A 22,455-nucleotide genomic window follows, 5' to 3' on the forward strand; every position below is an offset into this window, starting at 1 on the left:
AACTGCTTCCAGGAACAGGCGCAGCTGGTAGACCAGTTTGAGCTGGCCAAAAGTACTCCTGGCTACCACAGCCACCTAATATTCAAGCCGCAAGGCAGGATCCAGGAGTACTCCCAAACTGCAAACCTGCTCCTTCAAGGGGAGCATCATCTCATCCAGAACAAGTTGCAGCCCTGTCCCTGGTGCACTTTTCCCCCTTGACCAGCAACACTTCTGTCTTGTCTGGATTACGTTTCAGTTTGTTAGCCCACATACAGCCCTTCACAGCCCCCCCAAGCACCGGTTTAGGATGAGCACTCCCTGCCTGCAATCAGATGGTACGGAGAGATAGAGCTGAGTGTCATCAGCATATGGATAAAATTTCTGAAAAGCGGTTTCCTATCATTGTTATAGAGCATGAGAGACAGAATGGAACCCAGTGGGACCCCGTAGGCCGATGCCCAGGGGGTTGAGCAGTAGTCTCCCAGCACCACTTTCTGGGACCTGTCCGTCAGGTAGGAACAGAGCCACTGTAAAACAGTGCCTCCCAATCCCATTCCAGCTAGACAGCTCAAATGGATACAATGGTCAATGGTATTGAAAGCCACTGAGAGGTCCAGCAGCACCAACAGGGATGCACTCCCCCTGATGCCAGGCGTAGGTCATCAAGCAGAGCAACCAAGACAGTCTCTGTCCCATGACCAGAAGTGAAGCCTGATTGGAAAGGATCTAAATAATCCAATTCATCCAGGAAAACTTGGAGCTGAGCCGGCACTACCTTCTCAATCACCTTACCCAAAAAGGGGAGATGAGAGACTGGGAGGAACTTGTTAAGATCTGCAAGGTCTAACAAAGGATTCTTTATGAAAGGTATTACCACAGCCTCCTTCAACAATGTTGGCATAGAACCTTCCCTTAGGTAGGCATTAATTAAATATGCCAACCAGCCAGCCACTCCCACTCTGGCAGATTTGATTAACCAGGATGGGCAAGGGTCAAGAGAGCAAGTAGTGGCCCTCATTTCTCCCAGAGTCCTGTTCACATTCTCAGTATTTACAAGCTGAAAAGTATCCATAGAAAAATGACCAGAGGAAGTCTCGGGGACATCTAGCATAACTGTAGTTAATGAGGAGTCCAAGAAAGTCTGAATGTGAGCGATTTTATCGGCAAAGTGTCTCGCAAACATGTCTCAGTGAGTGACTGGGGACTCAGGATCCAGTGTAGGTCCAGAGCCCAAAAGATACTGGACCACCCAGAAAAGCATCACCAGATGACACTGAGCGGATGCTGTTTCATCAGGCCCAAGGTTTGAGTAAACCAAGGTGTATTACTAGCCCTCCATGGTGGGAGAGGGCGCTTTGGAGCAATAGTGTTCACTGCCCGGGTCACCCCCATATTCCAGAGATTAACCAGGGCTTCAGCAGTATCGCCGGCCATGTTGGGAACATCCCCCAGATCATTCAGGAAGCCATCCAGATCCATAAGCCTCTCAGGGCGGACCATCTTAAACAGCCCCCCACCCTTGTAAAGGTTACCAGGGACACAAAGCTTAAACCTCGTCTGGTGGTGATCTGTCCGTGACAACAGTCACTCAAAACCCCTCCACCTTCAGATCACCCTCTTCCTGTCTCGAACACAACACCAGATCAAGTGTGTGTCCTGCCACATGCGTTGGTCCAGATAATATTAGAGACAGCCCCATGGTGGCCATGAAGTCCTGAGCAGGACCAGTGAGCCCAGCATCGGCATGTATGTCACCCAGGACAACCAGCCTGAGGAACTCAAACACCAACGCTGAGGCCAGCTCCACCACCTCAGGGAGGGAGACACTTGGGCAGCGAGGTGGACAGTACACCAAGAGATGCCCCACTCTGCCTCTCTGACCCAATGCCAGGTACACACACTCAAAACTGGAGGTATTAGGGACAGGTTACCTGACAGGGGAGATGGATTCCCTGTAGACAATTGTGACCCCACCTCCCTGTCCCATGGATCTAGGCCGCTGAAGTGCAACGAAACCTGGTGGACAGAGACGGGAAAGACCTACTCCACTTGGGTCCTTTAGCCAGGTTTTGGTGATACAGGCAAGGTTGGCACGTTCATTCAGGATTAAATCCTGAATGATAGGAGTTTTATTAGTCACTGACTTTGCATTCATCAGCAAAACAGTTAAGATCCAGGGGGTTCCCAGCATGGCTACCAGTGTCTCAGGGGTTGGAAAGCGGACAGGAAGAGATGTTGTTCCCGACTTATGGCGACCCTATGAATAGGGTTTTCATGGTAAGTGGTATTCAGAGGGGTTTTACCATTGCCTTTCTCTGAGGCTGAGAGGCAGTGACTGGCCCAAGGTCACTCAATGAGATTCATGACTATGTGGGGATTCGAACCCTGGTCTCCCAGGTCGTAGTCCAACGTCTTAACCCCGCCTTTCCCAACTAGTGGGCCACCAGATGTTGTTGGACCACAATTCCCATCTTCCTGACCATTGGCAACGCTGGCTGAGGCTGATGGGCGTTGTGGTCCAACAACACCTGGTGACCCACTAGTTGGGAAAGGCTGTCTTAACCACTACACAGCTTTGGTTTAAATTTGGGTGGGAGGCTACATGTGCCTGCTGTCGAATAAAAAGGTGGGAGAAATGCTGAAAAGCAACAATACTGTTCACAATTTTTTCCTTTTGGAAAGGAAAGAAGCTTCCCCTCTGCCCAGTGCCCGCCCATCCACCCAATCTCCTCCCCTCCCCCTCCCATTCCTGCCCCTCCCATGGTCAGTTTCATCTATCCTAAACATGACTGCACAGAAATAAATCCCATTGAACTCAAAAAGTATGCAAATGATCAAACCTGCCTTCCCTTCTCCTACCTCCTATCCCCTCCTTCTTGCCCATTCCCTCCCCCTTCCTTTGCCCCTCCCTCCCCATCCCCTTCCAATCCCCTCCTTCCTCCTTCCCCCCCCCGGTCAGTTTTACCTATCCTAAGCATGATTGCACAGGAGTAAATCCCATAAAACTCAATAAGCATGCAAATGATCAAACCTGCCCTCCCCTCCTCCTTCCTATCACCTCCCTTTTGCCCCTGCCCTCCCCCTTCCTTTGCCTCTCCCCTTCCAATCCCCTCCTTCCCCCTCCCCCTGCTTCCGCTCCCCTCTCCCCTCCCTTTCGACTTCCCTCTGCTTTCCCCTCCCCCATGGTCAGCTATCTTAACCATGATTACATGGGAGTAAATCCCATTGAACTCATTAAGCATGCAAACAATCAGACCTCCCTCTCCTCTCCCTCCTCCCCTCCCCTCTTCCTTCTTCCTCCTCCCCTGCCCACTCCAGCCCTCCCTCCCTCCCCCCCGGTCAGTTTTACTTATCCTAAGCATGATTGCACAGGAGTAAATCTCACTGAACTCAAAACATGGAAATGATCAAACCTGCCCTTCTCCCCCCCTCCCTCTCCTGCCTGCTCCTATCTCCCTCCTCCCCTCTGCCTTTCCTCTCCTCCCTCCTCCTCCCCATCCCCTATGGTCAGTTTCACCTATCCTAAGCATGATTGCAGGGGAGTAAATCCCACTGAACTCAATAAGCATGCAAATGATCAATCCATTCTTGCACAGGATCCCATTTCTTACCTCCTGGATTAAAAAGCAGAGAAACAACACCTGCCATCAGCCCAAATAACAGAAACAAGACATATGCTGAGCTGATCTTGTTTTAGCAGGGAGGAAGAAACAATATTAAGATACAGTTGATATAGTTCAGACAGTCACTTTAAATATGTTTGATTTACTTTGCAATTTTAGTGAAGTTTTCTATAGTAAATTATTTTCTTTTGCTTCTGTTTCTGTGAATATGTGAAGCACAGCAACACTTTACAAAATATACACTAAAAGCAACTCCAAAAACAACTGCGGAATAATAGCACTGACTATTCTGCAGAATAGTCTCCAGTGGACATCAGGAGTGTCTCAATTTGCACAAGATAAAACAGTGGGAGGTGAAATATATTCTAGCAAATTTCTAGGTGTGCTCTATGTTTTTAATTGACCATGCCCACCTTTCCTTAAATGAAGTGGTTTAAACATAGCAGGCTGAAAACATGCATCTTGGGCAGGCCAAGTTTGTTTTTTCCAACAGCTAGTCATTGCTTAAGTAGCAACATATTGTAATCAGTATGATTTTACATCAAACTGCAGTTTCAGATTGAACTGTTAATGCACCCAAAATAGAAATAGAACATAACCTCCCATTTGAAACAGAAAAGGTTGTCTTCACCATCATATGACACTGACCAATTAAAAAAAAATGGAAATGGACTGCCTTCAAGTCGATCCCAACTTATGGCTATCCTATGAATAGGGATTTCATGGTAAGCGGTATCCAGAGAGGGTTTCCCATTGCCTCCCTCTGAGGCTCGTCCTCCCCAGCTGGCTGGGCCTGCTCAGCTTGCCCCAGCTGCACAAGCCAGCCCCTTCCTTGTCCACCACTGTCAGCTGGGGGGCAACTGGGTTCCTTGGGACTCTGCAACTTGCCCACGGCTGCACAGGTGGCAGGGCAAGTAACCCCTGAGCCACTCCCTGTGGGGGTGATCTTTAGCTGGCCCTTGACATCCAGGAGACACGAGTGGGGATTTGAACTCACAGACTCTGGTCTCCCAGCCAGGCTCTCCTCCTCACTGTGCTATACCAGCGTGACCAATAAAAAGGCTTTGAAATTAATAAAAATAAATTTGATACAGGTTTCTAGGGTGAATAATGAGGGAAATAAAAATTTTCTAGTTTAGATTCTCTGTAGAAACAGTAATAACACAGGAAAGAAGTAAAGTAAGAAGAACACCAACAAATATACAAAAATGTAATTCTCCATCTTTGGAGATGGCAGGTGTTGCCACCACTCACCATATGCTCAGAGGCACATGTTACCAAATTCTTCCAAGCTACACAAGAAGTGGAATGGATTGCGAAAGACCAACCCAAATAGTGTTTGCATTTTGACAAATTTGTAGGGCAGTACAATATCTCAGAGAGGAGGTCAGGTCTCCTGCTCCCCTGGTGCATTCACTATAGCTGCCCAATTTCCCTGCTTTTTAAAGTTTGATAGAAATATCTGTGGGCTATAGGTACGTTCTTAAACTGCAAGGTTTTTTGCCTATTAGTGAATACCTTCCATAGATATTAACGGCAAAATATCCTTACCCAGATAGGTTGTCATCTCATGAATCTCCTGCATGACCTCCTTGTACAGAGCTCTCTGGCCTGGATCCAGCAGGACACTTTCCTCCTCAGTGAAATGCAAGGACACCTCCTGAAAGGTCACTGTTCCCTGGCACAAGAAAACAATTGCCTTCCTCGTAAATACTCCCAGGTAGGATGTGGACATCATCTACTTTCCACTCAGTTTGAAGACGATTCAGTCCCATAACCAGGCCTGAACCAAACTGGAATGGGTCAAGATAATCTGTTTCATCCAAGAGTACTTGCAATTGCTGTGCCACAACCCTCAATCACCTTCCCTAAAAAGGGGGTATTTGCGACTGGACGGTAGTCGTCACAAACCAATGGGTCCAGGGTGGGCTTTTTCAGGAATGGTTGGATCACCGTCTCTTTCTAGGCGGCTGGAACCACTCCCTCCCACAATGATGTGTTGACCACACCCTGGATCCACTCGGTCAGACCCCCTCGGCAAGCTTTAATAAGCCAAGAAGGGCAAGGGTCAAGAGGACACGTTGCTGGCCGCATTGTTGCAAGCACCTTGTCTACATCATCAGGCCTCATCAACTGAAACAGATCCCAAGAAGTTGCATCAGATGTTGCACTGGCCACCTCACTGGGGGCTACAGTAGATGTGGATGAGGCATCAAGATTGCTATGGAGGTGAGCAACTTTACCCTCCAAGTGCCTTGCACACAATTCACAGTGGGCCTCCAAAGGGTCTAAAACTCCATTTCCTGGAGTTGATGTCAACAGACCCCTGACAATACGGAAAAGCTCCACTGGACAGCTACTTGAGGATGCGATGGTGGCAGAGAAGTGGGCCTTCTTTGCCATCCTCACCACCGCACAGTAGGCAGAGTTATGATGTTTTACGTGTGCCTGATCAGCCTCACAGCACGTCTTTCACCAGTTGTGCTCTAGCCATCATCCAGCCTGTTTCATTGCCCTTAGCTCACTGGTGTACCAGGGTGCAAACTGGGCTCCAGAACACTGGAGAGGGCACTCGGGGGCAACTGTGTCAAGAGCCCTTGCTGTTCCATAGCGTGACAAGGGTTTCAACAGAGTCACCTGCACTATCTACTGGGAACTCCCCCAGGGCATTCAGGAATCCTGTTGATTCCATTAGTCTCTGTGGGCATACCATCTGTCCACTACCCTTCAGGGAAGGATTAGAGCCATAAGTTTAAACTTCACCCAGAAATGGTCTGACCATGACAATGGGGTGACATCCCCCTATCTCTAGACCACCCCTTCCTCCATCTGGAGCAAAAACCAAGTTGGGGTGTGCCTTGCCCTATGCGTCAGGCCAGTGACAACTTGAGATAGCCCCATGGTCATCATGGAGGCCATGAAATCCTGAGCTGGAACACTAGAGGCAGCCTCAGCATGGACATTGAAATCACCCAGGACTATCGTTCTGGGCTCCTCCAATACCACAGCTGAGACAGCCTCTGCCAGTTTGGTCAAAGAAGCTGCTGGGCAGCAGGGGGGACGGTACACCAGCAGCAACCCTAATTTACTGTCTCCTTAGCCCAACACCAGGTGCAGGCCCTCACAGCCAGTTCCAAAACAGAGTGGTTTCCTGGTGACAAAGATGGACGTTCTGTAGACCACAGCAACTCCTCCCCCCTGTCCCTGCAGCCTGTGCTGGTGTTGCACCGAGTATCCATGTGGGCAAAGCTGGGTCAGATCAACTCCTCCCAACTCACCCACCCAGGTCTCGGTAATGCACACCAAATCAGCACCTTCATCCATGATCAAATAATGGATGAGTGTGGTCTTATTTTGTACCGATCTGGCATTAAACAACAGCACACACAGGCCAGTGGGCACAGCAGATGAGCAACGAGGAACCCATCCATGAGAGGAGTGGGAGTGAGGAACAAGGCATAGATAGCCTTGCCCTTGTCGTCTATGGTAGTTCACCACCTCCCTGTACCAATGATCACTGAAACTGAGGTGGCATCACCCATGTTCCTCCTTACTAAGACTCTTCCTAAATACCTGATATGGGCCCAACAACAGCCCACCAATAAAACCTACTTGAACCAATTATCCCAGTAGGCCTTTGAGAGAATTGAAAACAGTCAGACCCACTCAATATTTATCACACAGGGCATATCTACTCCCCTGTCTCACACCCAGGGAGGACTAGCCTTCTTCCAGTTACAGACTCTCACTCTGAAGGCACCTGGCAACTTTCTCCCGTCGTTCAGTTCACTGCACAGGCTCTCACCCTGTGCAGGAACTACACATGTGCCATACACCCTCCCCGCTACCAATCTCCTCCAGGTTGGCTTAAAAAAAAATAGAAGGGGGTAGTGCCTCACCCTCAGGACTCCCCAAGGGCAGCGGGCTTTTATGCCCCCTGACCTAGCCAGGAGCTGATGCAAGAGGCTGCAAGATTGACTGCAGCCTCTCTCTGGAGCCAGAGTCAGGCAGGGGGTCCCAGCCCTTGCAGCACTTACCAGGGACTTCACCTGTCTCAAGACACAGCAACCCAGAGGAGCGAGGAAGCAAGCACCCAGATGCCCAGGTACTCACTCCCAGGGCAGGTCTTCTTCAGTCCCCCAGTGCTGCAGCTGTTTTAAAAGATGTTTTGTTTTTTAATATGTTTCCAAGTCTCTTTTTAAGATGTTTTAGGGTGTTTTCAGTATTTTTGTTTGCCGCCCTGGGCTCCTACTGGGAGGAAGGGCGGGATATAAATTTAATAAACAATAAACAAATTCCAAGCAAATGAAGAAAAACGCAGCGCTTTAAAATAACAAGGCTCAGTTGTTGTTTCTATATGTCATTTCATTCATCACCAAATATGCAAATGTTCCTGAGAAATGCTTAAATCTGGCCCGACAAACGCAGCAAGTGGGCAGGAGTCAGAAAGGGCCTAGGCTGCATCCTCAAACCCATGGAGTCACCTGGGGGGCTCCTAAAGGGGGGTCCCCATTTCTTTCACCATCCCCCTCCTCGCTACCCACTGACTCAAACTCTGCACTTTAATCTTGGGGATTCCTCCATGCGGCCCCCCCCAACATCTCTGCAAGCAACAAAGAGGCTCACCCGCTCGCTCACTACATATCTTTCATGTAGGTGGGACAGGAAAAGGAAGTCCCTCTTTCGCAATCTTCCCTTCTGCTCTAGCAAGGGCAGCTCTATTGTTGTTAACCATTAAAGAGCCCAGTGGCAGAAATGGTTTGCCTGCTTCACACAGAGGCGCGCGGCACTTTCCTGCGCTGTGTGCCACGCTTATACATAGGCGTTTCCTAAAAATAGCCTGTGCGTATTGTTGACCTGCTAGTATTCCAAAGAGATTTTTTTTAATGATATGCATGGAGGAATGACACTGAAGTTGGTTACTAGTTCCCAGTACCTTATTTGCTTGAAAGTTTAAAACATTAAAAAGAAAAGAACTGGGGTGCCCATCCTAAAAGATGGTTTGGGGCACCACAAATCGTACTTCCATGCATCTGGGCAAGTGTGTTCTATGAGATGCCATCTGTGCATACTTTAGAGTGTCATCTGTGAAATTACATCTTCTTCGAGGAATCATTGTTTGTTGACCCTGCCACATGTCCTTCTGCACCAACACCAATAGCTTTTTAAAATAATAACTGAGCTGAGGTAAGTAACAGGGAAGATCAATATTAAACATTAAAAAATTCCATCAGAGATCATGAGGACTGGCCATAAGTACTGGAGTATCATAGAAGACACCCTATCATTTTTGGGGTGTTTGATTTGTCTTGGCCCAGAGCAGATTTTGTGGTGGGCACCCCCAGATACTTATTTTTTCCTTCGCTTTTTGTCTCTTTTGGTTGTGCATAAATGCCCTTATATATGCCCTGCACCCAGCAGAAGCTCTGGGCCAAGTGGGAAGCATTGGCATCTTGTAGAAGACACCCTCCCCTTTCCTGGGGTGTATGATTTGTCCTGGCCCAGTGCAGATTTTTTTTGGGGGGGGGGCATCCTCAGTTACTGATTTTTCCTGCATATTTTTGCCTCTTTTGGTTGTGCCTGAATGCCCTTATTCCTGCCCTGTGCACAGCAGAAACTCTGGGCCAGGGGCAAAGCATTGGCATGTACTAGAGGACACCCTGTGCAGAGTTTTGGGGTGCATACCCTCAGTTATTGATTTTTCCTGCACATTTTTGTCTACTTTGGTCGTGCATAGATGCCCTTATCCATGCCCTGTGCCCAGCAGAAGCTCTGGGCCAGGTGGAAAGCACTAGCATCCTGTAGAGGACACCATCCCCTTTCCTGGGCTATATAATTTGTCCTAGCCCAGAGCAGATTTTGGGGTGGGCACTCTCAGTTACTTATTTTTTCCTGCACATATTTGTCTAATAATTGGGGTGGATAATTGGATAATTGGGGTGGGCCAGGCGGGAAGCACTGCCATCTCGTAGAGGGCACCCTCCCCTTTCCTGGGGTGTATGATTTGTCCTGGCCTAGAGCATATTTTGGAGTGGGCACTTTCAGTTACTTATTTTTTCCTGCACATATTTGTCTACTGTGGTCGTGCATAAATGCCCTTATCCATGCCCTGTGCCCAGCAGAAGCTCTGGGCCAGGTGGAAAGCACTAGCATCCTGTAGAGGACACCATCCCCTTTCCTGGGCTATATAATTTGTCCTAGCCCAGAGCAGATTTTGGGGTGGGCACCCCCAGTTATATTTTTCTATATATTGTTTCGGTTGTGCATTGATGCCCTGGTAGCTCTGTGAGAGGTAAACTAAAGTTCCCGTGATACTTGGGAGGGGAGCCATGTGATTTATGTGTGGTGTGGATGTGCCTTGTGTCACAATCCTCTTCCCCCCCCGCAGTCTGCAATGGTATGCACTCAACAAAGAGCTTTCTTTTGTCTATTCTTCCAACATTCAGCTTCATTTAATAACCCCACTGAGCTCTAGCGCTATGAAAGGTCTCCTTATGTACTTTCTCCTCACCATGCCTGATTTTATACTCTTCTATGTTCCTCCTACACAGCTGGTATAGCACAGTGGGGAGGACAACCCACTCATGTCTCCTGGGTGTCAAGGGCCAGCTAAAGATCATCCCCACAGTGAGTGGCTCAGAGCTTACATGTCCTGCCACCTGTGCAGCCATGGGCAAGCTGCCTAGTCCCAAGGAGCCCAGTTGCCCCCCAGCTGGCAGTGGTGGACAAGGAAGGGGCTGGCTCCTGGCCAGCTGGGGAGGACTAGCCTCAGAGGGAGGCAATGGGAAACCCCCTCTGAATACCGCTTACCATGAAATCCCTATTCATAGGGTTGCCATAAGTCGGGATCAACTTGGAGGCAGTCCATTTTCCATTTTATGTTCCTCCTTACTTGCCTTTTATCTAAACTAAAAAGCACCAAATGTTGAAAGCTCCCCTCCCAGGGGAGTTGCTCCAACCCTTTGACCAATTTTGGTTGCCCTTTACTGAACCTTTTCCAGCTTAGACAACAGTGTCGCAGAGTTGTGGGGTTGCAAGGCCTTCTGAAGACACTGAGAGCCAAAATGTTCATTTGAGGCCCCAGCCTGCCCCCCCTTCTCATAGCACCTTGTCTCAGCTGACAAAAACAAGTATGCATATAATCTTTACATGCAGTCACAAACCACATTCAGAATATTTTAAGAGCTGTCCCTCTTCTTTAAGCTATTCATCCCCATTCTGTTAACAATATTTGGCTGATGAAGATCAGAAGGGAGGCAGCGGCTGTGTTATGCTGTGAGTTTGCCCTGCATAAAAATCCTACCAGAAAAAAGTTACACAATTGAGTTTTAAGATCAGCTAAACTGTCCAAATGGCCAAAAGGAGGATGATTGTCTTGCAGCCCCACCAAGAGTATCTGGATTAAAATTAATGGGGTAAGGAATAAAAGGAACATGGTGGTTAGTCTACTACCAACCACCCAATCAAGGAGAAGGCGACAATGAAACTTCTGAAATGCAAATTGCCAATGTTTCAAGGAGGTATGATAAAACAGTCATGTAGAGCTCTGTAAAACAGTGCCTCCCAATCCCATCCCAGCTAGACAGCCCAGAGGGATACAATGGTCAATGGTATTGAAAGCCACCAAGAGGTCCAGCAGCACCAATAGGGATGCACTCCCCCTGTCTGATGCCCGGCAATCAATAGGAACATGGAATGTGAGAAGCATGAACCAGGGAAAGTTAGAAATTGTCAAGCAAGAAATGGAATGCATCAACATTACAATACTTGGCATGAGTGAATTAAAATGGACAGGAATGGGACATTTTCAATCACGCAACTACAAAATATTTTATGCAGGAAATGATAAATTAAGAACCAGGTTGCTTCAGTAGCGAGAAGTAATATAGCAAAAGCAGTAAGGAGCTATAACGCAAGGTCTGAGATAAAATGGGAAACATTAACAGAACCATCATCCAAGCAGAGCTTGGAAAAGTTACTTTTTTGAACTACAACTCCCATCAGCCCAATCCAGTGGCCATGCTGGCTGTTGTAGTTCAAAAAAGTAACTTTTCCAAGCTCTGCATCCAAGTCTATGCTCCCAGGACTGGCTCCAAAGGGCAGCCAGGTGGGGCCCTGGCCAAGGGCCCCTGGGGCTACAGTGACCCCTCCGCTCCCCTTCCGCAATTTTCTCTCTGTGCCATGCGCACTTGAAAAAGAAACCCATGGAGATACACTGTTAATGGGGGAAAGCAGCAGAAAGCCCAGAGACAACAATCACATTCTGTCAATTTATCTCTTCTAGGCACGCTGATATACAGTTATGTAGAAATAATGGGTTTGGTTTTGAGATTCAGGAGTGTTTCAGTCTTGTCTTTGCATCATTAGCCCTCTTTTTGTAAATCAGCTCTTCTCTGAAAGACACAGCTGAAACCACAGAATAACAGCCAAGGTACAAAATTTACTGTGACACCCAACTGTAGTGTGTTAAGAGTCCTCACCTGCTTTGCTTTATGTGCCTTAGAGGTAAAAATTGCATAGGAAAATAGATCTAGATCACAAGTACATTATCCAAGAGGGGGACAGGTGGAGGTGTTTCTTAGCAACCAGGCAACGTGGCACAATCTTCAGTGAGGTAGCACGTGCTCTGAATGGCTGTGTAGTTCTGAGGGAGTTTTCTTCTGTATGTTTGGTTGTATGTCTTCCTGCTATGTACAAGGCCTGAGCTGAAAGACAATTTCTCCTCAAATTATACACTTTTTTTGTTCAGTTTGCTCAGTAAAGCATTATCAGGACTTTTCTCTCTGGACTCCATCTACATTGTTAAAGTGACCTTGCTTGTAAGGAGAACCACATCTTTCACTCCCCACCCAACCCCCACATATAAAGATATGCACAGCAGGGAGGTGGACCAGACATAAAACCAGCATTCTTATTTTGTATTACTTTTATTTACGGATTTGTAAACTGTTTCAACAGCCAAACATTAACAAAGTGGTTGACAAGAAAAACAAAACAATTACAAACCTAGTAAACTAAAGGCAATAAAACCATTTCTAAAATTGTATACAATTGTTATTCCATCAAATGACTGGAACACACCAGGGAATGCCCTTTTAAACAAACATTTCTTGCAATAGCCGCCTAAATATCAAAACTCTGGCTAGGCGCTTGTCTGATTTTAGGGGGTGACCAATTCAAGAAGGCTGGAGCTGCAACACTAAAACACCAATTTTAAGGAAAAGAGTGAGAAGGGGGCCAAGAGCGCACTTACATAACACACCTGTTAATGTTATAGCAGTATACACAACTTTGTGTTTTGCTTTTTGCTTTCTTTTTTCATTTTTCAAAGTTGGTGTTTGCAGCCACATCATGCTGTTGGCTCATATTCACCTTGTGATCAACAAAAATCCCTTCTCCCATGTAGTATTGCTGAGCCAAGTATCCCCCATCTTATAACTGTGCATTGGGTTTCTTTTTCCTAGGTGCAGAACTTTGCACTTATCCCTGTTAAATTTTGTTCTGTTGTTATTTGCCCAGTGCTCCCAACCTATTAAGTTCCCTTTGAATTTTGTTTTTGTCTTGCAAGCTATTAGCTATCCCTCCCAATTGTGTATCATCTGCAAATTTGATAAGCATTCCCTGTACCTTCCAAGTCATTGATAAAAATGTTGAAGAGCGTTGGGCCCACGACCGAGCCCTGCAGTATCCCGCTCTTTACTTCTTCCCAGTTTGAGAACCATTGATAAGCATTCTTTGACTACAATTCTGTAGCCAACTGTGAATCCACCTGTTAGTTGTCCCATCCAGTCCACTTTTAGCTAGCTTGCTAAACAGAATACCATGGAGCACTTTGTCAAAAGCTTTGCTGAAGTCAAGATAGATTATGTCCACAGCATTCCCACAGTCTACAAGGGAGGTTACCCGATCAAAAAATGAGGTACAATTAGTTTGGCAGGATTTGTTCTTGATAAATCCATGTTGGCTTCTAGGAATCACTGTATTGTTTTAAGGTGCTTACAGATTGACCGCTTTGTAATCTGCTCCAGAATTTTCCCAGGAATCAGTATCAGGCTGACGGTCTGTAGTTCCAAAGTTCCTCCCTTTTTGAAGGCAGGGACAACATTAGCCCTTCTCTAGTCACCCGGCACTTCACCCATCCTCCACAATTTTGCAAAGATAGACAGCACTTCTGAGAGTTCTTCAGCCTGTTCCTTCAATACTCTAGGATGCAGTTCATCTGGCCCTGGAGATTTGAACTGGTTCAAAGTGATTAGGTATTCCTTGACCATCTGTCTATCAATCTCAAGCTGCAACCCTGCCCTTTCAACTTCATGTTTTCCTGAGGATCATAGATCCTCTTTTGGGAGAAGACTGAGCCAAAGTAGTGAGGAGGTTTCTGATTGATCCTGAACAATCCTGACTGCCATTCCCTGTAAGCAGGAGGGGGGGGGGTCACGTAGACAATAGTGAATAGCACTGATGTAATAGAGTATAGCACTGATGTAATAGAGTGAATATATGCCAAGGGTACTGATATTGCAGGAATGCATGGAGGACGATGGTTGGTACAGGGGGCAGGGCATCACTGTAGCAATTGGATGACACTGTTGCCATGGTCATGACGAATGTGGGGATAACAAATGTGTGGGTCTGTAACTGACCGCCATTTTAGTGGAGTTCTGTACTTTGCTCCAGCTAAGCGCTTGGCTGAATAAACAACCTTAAACCAGGATCCTCCAAAAAGAACCCAGCTGTCAATTCCACGACATTAGGAATTGAGCACTTCTGCCTTTTGTCATCTGTTATCATTTTGCCATCCCCATTGAGTAGCTGTACCACCGTTTCCTTTCTCTCCCTTTTGCTATGGATGTACCTGAAGAAAGAGTAGACATTGTGAACTTCCGGTAGCTGCTGGTTCCGATGAGAAGCTTTTCCTTTGTGCTCCAACTAAAAGCTTTAAAATCCTTTATCTTTCCCTGACTAACGGAGCCTAAAAAGACATAAGAGGGCCTTTGAAGATTGACCATCTGTGGGTGCTTAAGTCTATGTTTAAAATTCCTTCTCGGCTAAGATAAAGATAACAAACTGACTCTCACTGTAAGCCACCGAAAATCGAGAGGACAACCAGGGAGCCGGACAAAGTGCTTGTTAAAGCAAAATAATTGCTCTTTTCTGCTGATACAGCCCTGAAACTAAAGGCAATTTAATTCTAGGAAATTTTTATTCTAGCCTTGTGTCAACTGATGGTATAAGGGATTGTGTAAGGGTTTGTAAATCCTTTTTTTTCTCTCTCTCTCTCTAAACGTACAACTCGGCAATTTCCTGCTCCTGACCTAATTAGTGAGTGTTTGTATTAAATTTAAGTCCTCTACGATTGATCCTTGATGATTTTTACAAGGAAAAAATGTCAAGAACTAGGTATTTCCCTAGTAGAGAAACTTGTATCTCCGATTAGACAATCCAAGATAACTCACTTTTTCCAGGCTAAGATGGATGGTTCTTATCTGCATTCGGCGCCAGGATCTAAGACCGAATTTAAAGCTAACATCCAGTCTACAAGTCGACATGACTGGTCGTTAGATCGACAACTGCAAATTAATCCACCCAAAGAGGACCTGCAAGCTAGAACCTTAGCTGAGGAATTACAAGATGCGGGATTTAAAGGTCCCCTAAATTCTAGGGATGAGGACTTTCCTTCAGAAATAATAACCATAGATTCCATAGCTGAGTCCCAGGAGCCTAGGAATCCATCGACAGAAATTCAGATTACAAATGATGCCCAAAACCTGCAGATTGTGGACGGATCCACGTTAACAACATGGGGCTGGGAAATGGCAGTATCAACAGAACTGGGACAAATAAAGGCGTATATTAAGGAAACGAACAACTTATTAAATACGTTGATTGGCTCTATAGGGCCTTTTCTTATCGGAAAAACTACACCCCATGATATGTTGGAGAGTGATCATAACATTCAAAAACCCCCCTCCCAGGGGCTCAAATTGAATGACTAAGACTAAAAAGGTGGCTTCCCAGAGAGGAAAAAAACTGAAAAAATCAAAGAACATTAAAAATTTTAAATCAGCTCCAATAAAGAAAATGAATTTTAAGCCTTTATTTAAATTATTGGAGTCTACATCTAAAAGCCGCCACGCCTCTCGACTGGGTGGGAAAGAAGCATCATCGAAAAGTACAATTCCTTTGAGTCAGAGTAAACAAAGCCCCCCACCAGGGGCAGCTAAACCCGACATTGAGAGTGTGGTAGAGATAACAAATAGTGTCTGCTATAATCAAGCCAATGATAAATCACTTGATGCATCACTGACTCCAACTAGTCGCAGGGAGGATACAAATTGGAAGCTACAGCTAGTAAGAGATAAGCTAGCAATTTCATTTTTATCGAAGATAACGAAATTTACAGCAACTTCTTCGATAAGACAGTTTTTCATTACCTGCCTAGAGCGTTATCTGCCGCACATACAGTGCAGAAATTGTATTAAACATGTGACCTATTTGTTCTCTAATGACTTTGAAAGACGCACTATTTTTACAGTACAATCATCATACCTGGCGGACCGGATTTACAAAATCAAAGACACTCTGGTTTCGCAAGGCATCCTAGTGAATCGATATTTCATCAATAAGACCTCCCCTCAACCATTGTTTAACTTCCCTCCCCCACAGTTGGGGAAACCGGACCAGGGAAGGTTGGCTCCTGCTACTAACCAGAGATCTCAAGTACACCCATCTTCTTCCGCCTTGTCAAGCGGCCAGCAACGTTTAGTTATAAAAGTTTCTTCGGAGTGTAGGCCTTCAAGACAGGTGGACTTTGTCCCGGAGGAGCTCCTCCTTTTGGAATCATATGACTCCCTACCGAAACTCGAACAAGAGGAAATCATCAATAGATTAACTCATCTGCTGCAAAGATTAGCAAAAGGAACTCAAGATCCTAAGGGTGTGAAACAATTATTAGCCAGGGACAATAGTCTCGATTCTCAATTAACAAGTCCGGTTAATAACCTTCCCGGTCAAATGAAACAATCGAGCAAAAATAATAGCTTCTCATCATCTGACAATGATATGATACCTCCAAGTCTACTATATCGTGAATGGGTCCAGATCCCCAGGAAGATGGCGAACAATCCAACTTGGCTAGAGATGCGTGAGTTACAACCAGAGGAACAGGGTTCCTTGGATGAAACATCGAGTAAAGATGTTGCCCAAAAGATGACGATCCTACCCGCACAGATTATTTCGAATGTCAGCACACTCTATCCAGAAGTAAATATCATCACTCCATGCCCATGACAAGGGCCAATAACATCAGCTATCTCAATGGATACAATGACTACGCCCAGTCCCCAAAAAGGATTTTACATTTCTAGAGGCAGAGAAAGGGACTCTTCCTTTTCCATCTTATCGTGGAATATAGCTGGATGGAAGAGCAAGATGGCTGATCTGGCATTTATACAGTTCCTTCAACAATTTGACATTATTTTCCTTCAGGAAACGTGGTTAACTGAGGGAGAGTCCCTTGAGATTAGGGGCTATAAAACTTGGTTAAATCCAGCGATCAAATCCGCTTCTAGAGGTCGCGGACGAGGGGGATTGGCTATATTAGTTTCCACCCATCTAAATGGCCAAGTAATAGATCTGAACCCCCAGGCCTCGTCAGTCTCTCTAGCGCTGGGTATGAAGTTCCAGGGCCTACCGCCAGTCATAGGCGTAAATATCTACATCCCCCCGGCAAATTCTAGCTTGCCAGATTCTCCCTGGTTAGTGTTAGACTCTTTTCTAGAAAGTTTACAGGACAGGTTTCCATCCTATGAGCTCCTCCTAGGAGGTGACTTTAATGCCAGAATGGGCATTAATTATCCTATAGGGGATGATGGTTTGACAGGTCCCCTGGAGGGCCTTCCATTTTTAAACAGATCAGCGAAAGATCGAGTAATTAACAAGTACGGCTGTGCCCTGTTTCAATTAATTCAAAAATTCCAACTGGTATGTCTAAACGGCTCTCCATTAGATATTTCTAAAGGCTCTTTTACTTACCATGCAAGGTCCGGGGCCAGCGTAGTGGATTTCTTTCTAGGCTCCTTGCTTTTGGTAAACAACGTTAAAGAACTTAATGTCTTAACCAGGCCTGAAAGTGACCATCTCCCCCTAAGGCTAACCTTCAAGACTGCGGCAAATAATAGATCTGATATTGTAAAGGCCCCTTATTTAGACCCTGAATATGGACGCAAACGATTAAAATGGTCGCAGGAGATAGGGGAAAAAGCTAGCCTTGTTCTGTCAACAAACTCTATTATGCATTTACGCCAACTGGCCTTATCTGACCCACAATATAGCTTAAAACTATATGAGCTCATAATTGCAGAACTCAGTCCACGAATTGAAGATCTTACCATGGCATCAGTCTCCCCCTATCCCAAGACCTGGTATGATAAAGAGTGTAGGATGGCTAAGAAACAATTGACTAAGCAAATTAAATTATTTAGATCTAATAACCACCCGGTCATTTTTCATCAGCTAATAATGAAAAAAAGAGGTTATAAATCTCTTCTCAAGAATAAGAAACAATCTTTTTACCAGGAAAATTGGAGGGCGCTGGCAAAAGCTGCCCAGAAGAGGAATGAGATAGAATTCTGGAAAATGTTACAGGGGAACCCGAAACCAGCAAACTATATAGCCTTCCCCCCCCCATAATGAAGGAGGAGTGGGAAGCTTATTTTAGTTCGATTTTTGGATATCTCCTGTCAAATTCGGCCTGTTCTTCTGAGAAGCCGGTTGATCTTCCGTCTTGGCCTCCGGTTACTATCGAAGATATTGAGGGGTTAGTGTCCTCCCTGAGAGCAGGAAAAGCCCCCGGAGAGGATTTGCTCCCTCCTGACTTTTTTATTCAAAATACATCTTGGTGGGCGCCTCTTCTTGCCACTCTTTTTACTTACATAAACAATACTGGAGTGATTCCACAAGGCTGGTTAACCAGCATAGTGGTCCCGATATTTAAATCAGGAGACCCTACTAAGCCAGCAAACTATCGACCCATAAGCTTGTTAAACGTATCGTTGAAGCTGTATAGTCGTTTGTTGCTGAACAAATTAAAGGAGTGGGATGAGATAGAGTCAATAATACATGATGAACAAGCTGGGTTTAGACCCAAAAAATGCACAATCGACCAGGCATTTATACTCCATCATTTAATAAGGAAAACTAAATCCAAAGTCTTCTCATCCTTATATATGGCCTTTGTAGATTTTTCAGCGGCTTTTGATTCTGTTGACCGAGAGCTGCTGTGGCAAAAATTGGCTTTGACAAACATAGATCGAAGATTGCTCTGGTTGATTAGAGCTTTATATCAAACTAATGCCATCCAAGTCCGCCTAGGAAATAAAGGTACCCTGTCTGCTAAAATCCCAGTGTACAAAGGAGTCAAGCAAGGGTGCTTATTGGCTCCCTTTCTTTTTAATTTTTTTATAAATGATTTAGTCGATACATTATCATCTCCTTTTTTTCCTCCTTCTATTGGCGCAGTAAAAATTTCTATTCTGCTATATGCAGATGATGTAGTTCTATGCTAACGAAAATTGGACTCAAACGCATGCTCCACAAATTGGAGGAGTATTGTCAGTCGCAGAAACTTAAGATCAATCATACTAAAACCAAAATTATGGTATGTGGTAAAGCCAGGAAAGTAAAGAATAATTGGTCACTAAATGGGATCCCTATTGACCAGGTATCTTCTTTTAAATACCTGGGTATTTTTTTGTCTAACAACCTATCCTGGACCCCTCAGCTAAAAGCAGTGACCTTAGCCGGAACACGCGCCCTAGGCTTAGCAAAAAGGTTTTTCTTTACCAAAGGGGGTCAACTTGTTACGCCAATGATAAAAATTTTAACAACTAAATTTCTCCCCAAAATTTTATATGGTGCAGAATTATGGGGATTGGCAGCAGGAACTAAATTGGAGTCAATTCAGAACGCTTTTATGAGGTTGGTGCTAGGTCTTCCCCCGGGGACTCCGTCAGCACATCTTAGAGCTCAGCTGGGATTACCCTCAGTCACGGCACGAATTGATCTTACTTACGATATTGGATTCGAATCTTGAACAGCGAAGATTCAACCTTGGTTAAGAAATGTTGGTATGATCAAATGCTGCGGGAAGGGTGAGCCATGGAATGCCAGTCACTATTCTCCAAATATGATCTTTCCCCAGCTAAATTATTGGAACTAAGCAAAGCAGCACTTACCAACTGGGTTTATGATTATGATGCTGCTCAGGACCGTGCGTCCATAGTGTTGGCCCCGTTCTCAACCTGGTTCTCATATATTAAACTGAATCATATGGCAGCAAAGTACCTAGAAGTACTTGATAGAGCACCAATCAGAAAAGCTTTTACTGCATTACGGTACCAAGTAATGCCCACAGCCTATCTTGATGGCCGTTATCGTGGCATACCAGTGACTCAGTGTCTCTGTATCTACGGCTGTGATGCAATTGAGGAGATCGTGCACTACTTACTCCATTGTCCACTCTACGACGATCCCAGGAGGAAATTTTTATCTCCGTTTTTAGATATTTTAGTACATAGTTCAGATAGTGAGAAGGTAATCTACCTTTTAATGGATAATTTCAATTCAGTGACCCGCGCAGTCGCCAATTTTGCATTGGCTGCACAAAAACTGAGAGATGCCTTTGTGAAACAAATCATATCTTGAAAAGACCTTCCTTATTTTTACATTTGTTTAGCTGTCTAAACCAACTAGAGGTTTTGTGTATATACGTATGTATATGTATGTTTGGTTGCACATGGCCTATGGCTAAGCTTGCAATAAAGTATTCTATTCTACCTGAAGAAAGCTTTTTTGTTGCTTTTGGCATCTCTCACTAACATCAGCTCATTCTCAGCTTTGGCCATCCTGATGCCATTCCTGTTGGAAGTGGGGCAAGAGCAACTCCTGTTTGGGTTCTTTTGTTTGCATTCCAGAAGGGAGACAGAGTGAGGGTCCTCCAGCTGGCTAGGCTTGCCTACCTTTCCCTGTGCTCTTCTCTACCTAACTTCCTGTTGTTGTATACTGATAAGCTCAAGAAAGCTGATCTGCCCCTCCATCCTTTGTCTTATTCGTTGACTGTTCGCAGAGAGAGGAGACATCTTTGTCTTTGCTCTCTCTCCTGAGCCAGGAGGGCAATACCCAAGCCTGGGCACTGCACCTCCAGCTTGGTTAATACTAGGTGTGCCTTTCCTATCTACTATGTATTTCTATAAATAAAGTAGTTTTTCTTATTTTACTAAGTCTTAAGTCTAAGTGATCTAAATGCTGAGTAAAAGCCTGCTTCTTAGGTAAATACACAGACTGGCACACAAGCAGCCCAGACTGCTGATGATCTTTGCATATACAAATTTACATAACAATTCCTGCAATACCGTGCTACCTGTCTCCACTCTTCCTTTGTGGCCTGGCCTTCCTTCCACTTTCTGTATGTGTCATTTTCTTTTCAGGGTATCTCTAAGTTAAGTGGTAACTGGCTGAAATTTGGGGTGCCGGTTTATGACAATAACCTAGAAAGACTACCCTGTAAGTTTACTCATGTGTAATGAACACAATAAAAGGCAGAATTCTGCCCCCAGGGCTTCTTAGGGTATTTTTGGCCCTGAGTGGTTTTTGGTTTCCAGAAAGAAAACAGTAACTGGTAACGGATTGAAATTTGGGACATTGTATAGGTGACATTTTATGTTGTTATGTGCCTTCAAGTCGATTACAACTTATGGCGACCGTATGAATAAGTGACCTCCAACAGAATCTTTCACAAACCACCCTGTTCAGATCTTGTAAGTTCAGGTCTGTGGCTTCCTTGATGGAATCAATCCATCTTTTGTTTGGCCTTCCTCTTTTTCTACTCCCTTCTGTTTTTCCCAGCATCATTATCTTTTCTCATGAATCAGGTCTTCTCATTATGTGTCCAAAGTATGATAACTTCAGTTTCATCATTTGAGCTTCTAGTGATAGCTCTGGTTTAATTTGTTCTAACACCCAATTATTTGTCTTTTTTGCAGTCCATGGTATCCGCAAAGCTCTTCTCCAACACCACATTTCAAATGAGCTGATTTTTCTCTTATCCACTTTTCTGACAGTCTGTGACAGTGTCCTACTTATGTGAAAATTACACAATGAAAAGTGCACTTGCGACCAAGAAATACCCCATGATCTGCATGAAATTAAACAATGACATTGCTCTATATACCAAGGACTGAACAACAAAATACAACAAAAAAGATGGAGACCCAGACATCTTAGGCAGGCTCTCTCCCACAGAATTCTCCCTTCCAGACTGGTACTTGGATATATTCAAAATCAAAAAGTAATTAAAAAACAAACCTCACTAATTACAAAATTGTCTCCACTGTATGGATCCTTTGATTGGAACTCTGCCTACAAGCCTTTTCCACATTCAAAGCATTTATATGGCTTTTCCCCCTTATGAATCGTTTGATGTGCCTGTCAATTGCTGTTTTGACTAAAGCTCTTTCCACACTCCATGCATTTATCAGGTTTATCCCCTGCATGAGTTCTTTGATGTCTACTAAGGTGGCTATGGTCACTGTAGCTCTTTCCACACTCCATGCATTTGTAAGGTTTCTCCCCTGTATGAGTTCCATGATGTCTAGTAAGGGAATTACTGTAACTGAACCCCTTTCCACCATCCAAGCATTTATAAGGTGTGTCTCCTGTATGAATTCTGTGACGTGAACTAAGGGACCTACTGTCACTGAAGCTCTTTCCACACTCCAAGCATTTATAAGGTGTGCCCCCCATATGAGTTCTTTGATGTCTAGTAAGGGGGCTATGGTTACTGTAACTCTTT

At 45.1% G+C, this 22,455-nt stretch overlaps 1 protein-coding gene across 1 annotated transcript in view; it reads right to left on the reverse strand.

The window, feature by feature from the left end:
- The window catches only part of LOC133378897 (zinc finger protein 420-like), a 33,299-nt gene extending 10,893 nt beyond the window's left edge, over nucleotides 1–22,406 (reverse strand). The window contains exons 1-4 of the mRNA XM_061613512.1: nucleotides 22,271–22,406; nucleotides 14,461–14,577; nucleotides 8,232–8,323; nucleotides 5,157–5,283 (exon numbers count right to left, since the gene is read on the reverse strand). Of these exons, the coding sequence (XP_061469496.1) occupies nucleotides 5,157–5,283; nucleotides 8,232–8,323; nucleotides 14,461–14,577; nucleotides 22,271–22,406 (472 nt within the window). The remainder of the gene's footprint in view (nucleotides 1–5,156; nucleotides 5,284–8,231; nucleotides 8,324–14,460; nucleotides 14,578–22,270) is intronic.
- Nucleotides 22,407–22,455: the final 49 nt, after the last annotated feature.

The sequence above is a fragment of the Rhineura floridana genome, chromosome 3 (genome assembly GCF_030035675.1).
Source record: "Rhineura floridana isolate rRhiFlo1 chromosome 3, rRhiFlo1.hap2, whole genome shotgun sequence".
Classification (NCBI taxonomy): Eukaryota; Metazoa; Chordata; class Lepidosauria; order Squamata; family Rhineuridae; genus Rhineura; species Rhineura floridana.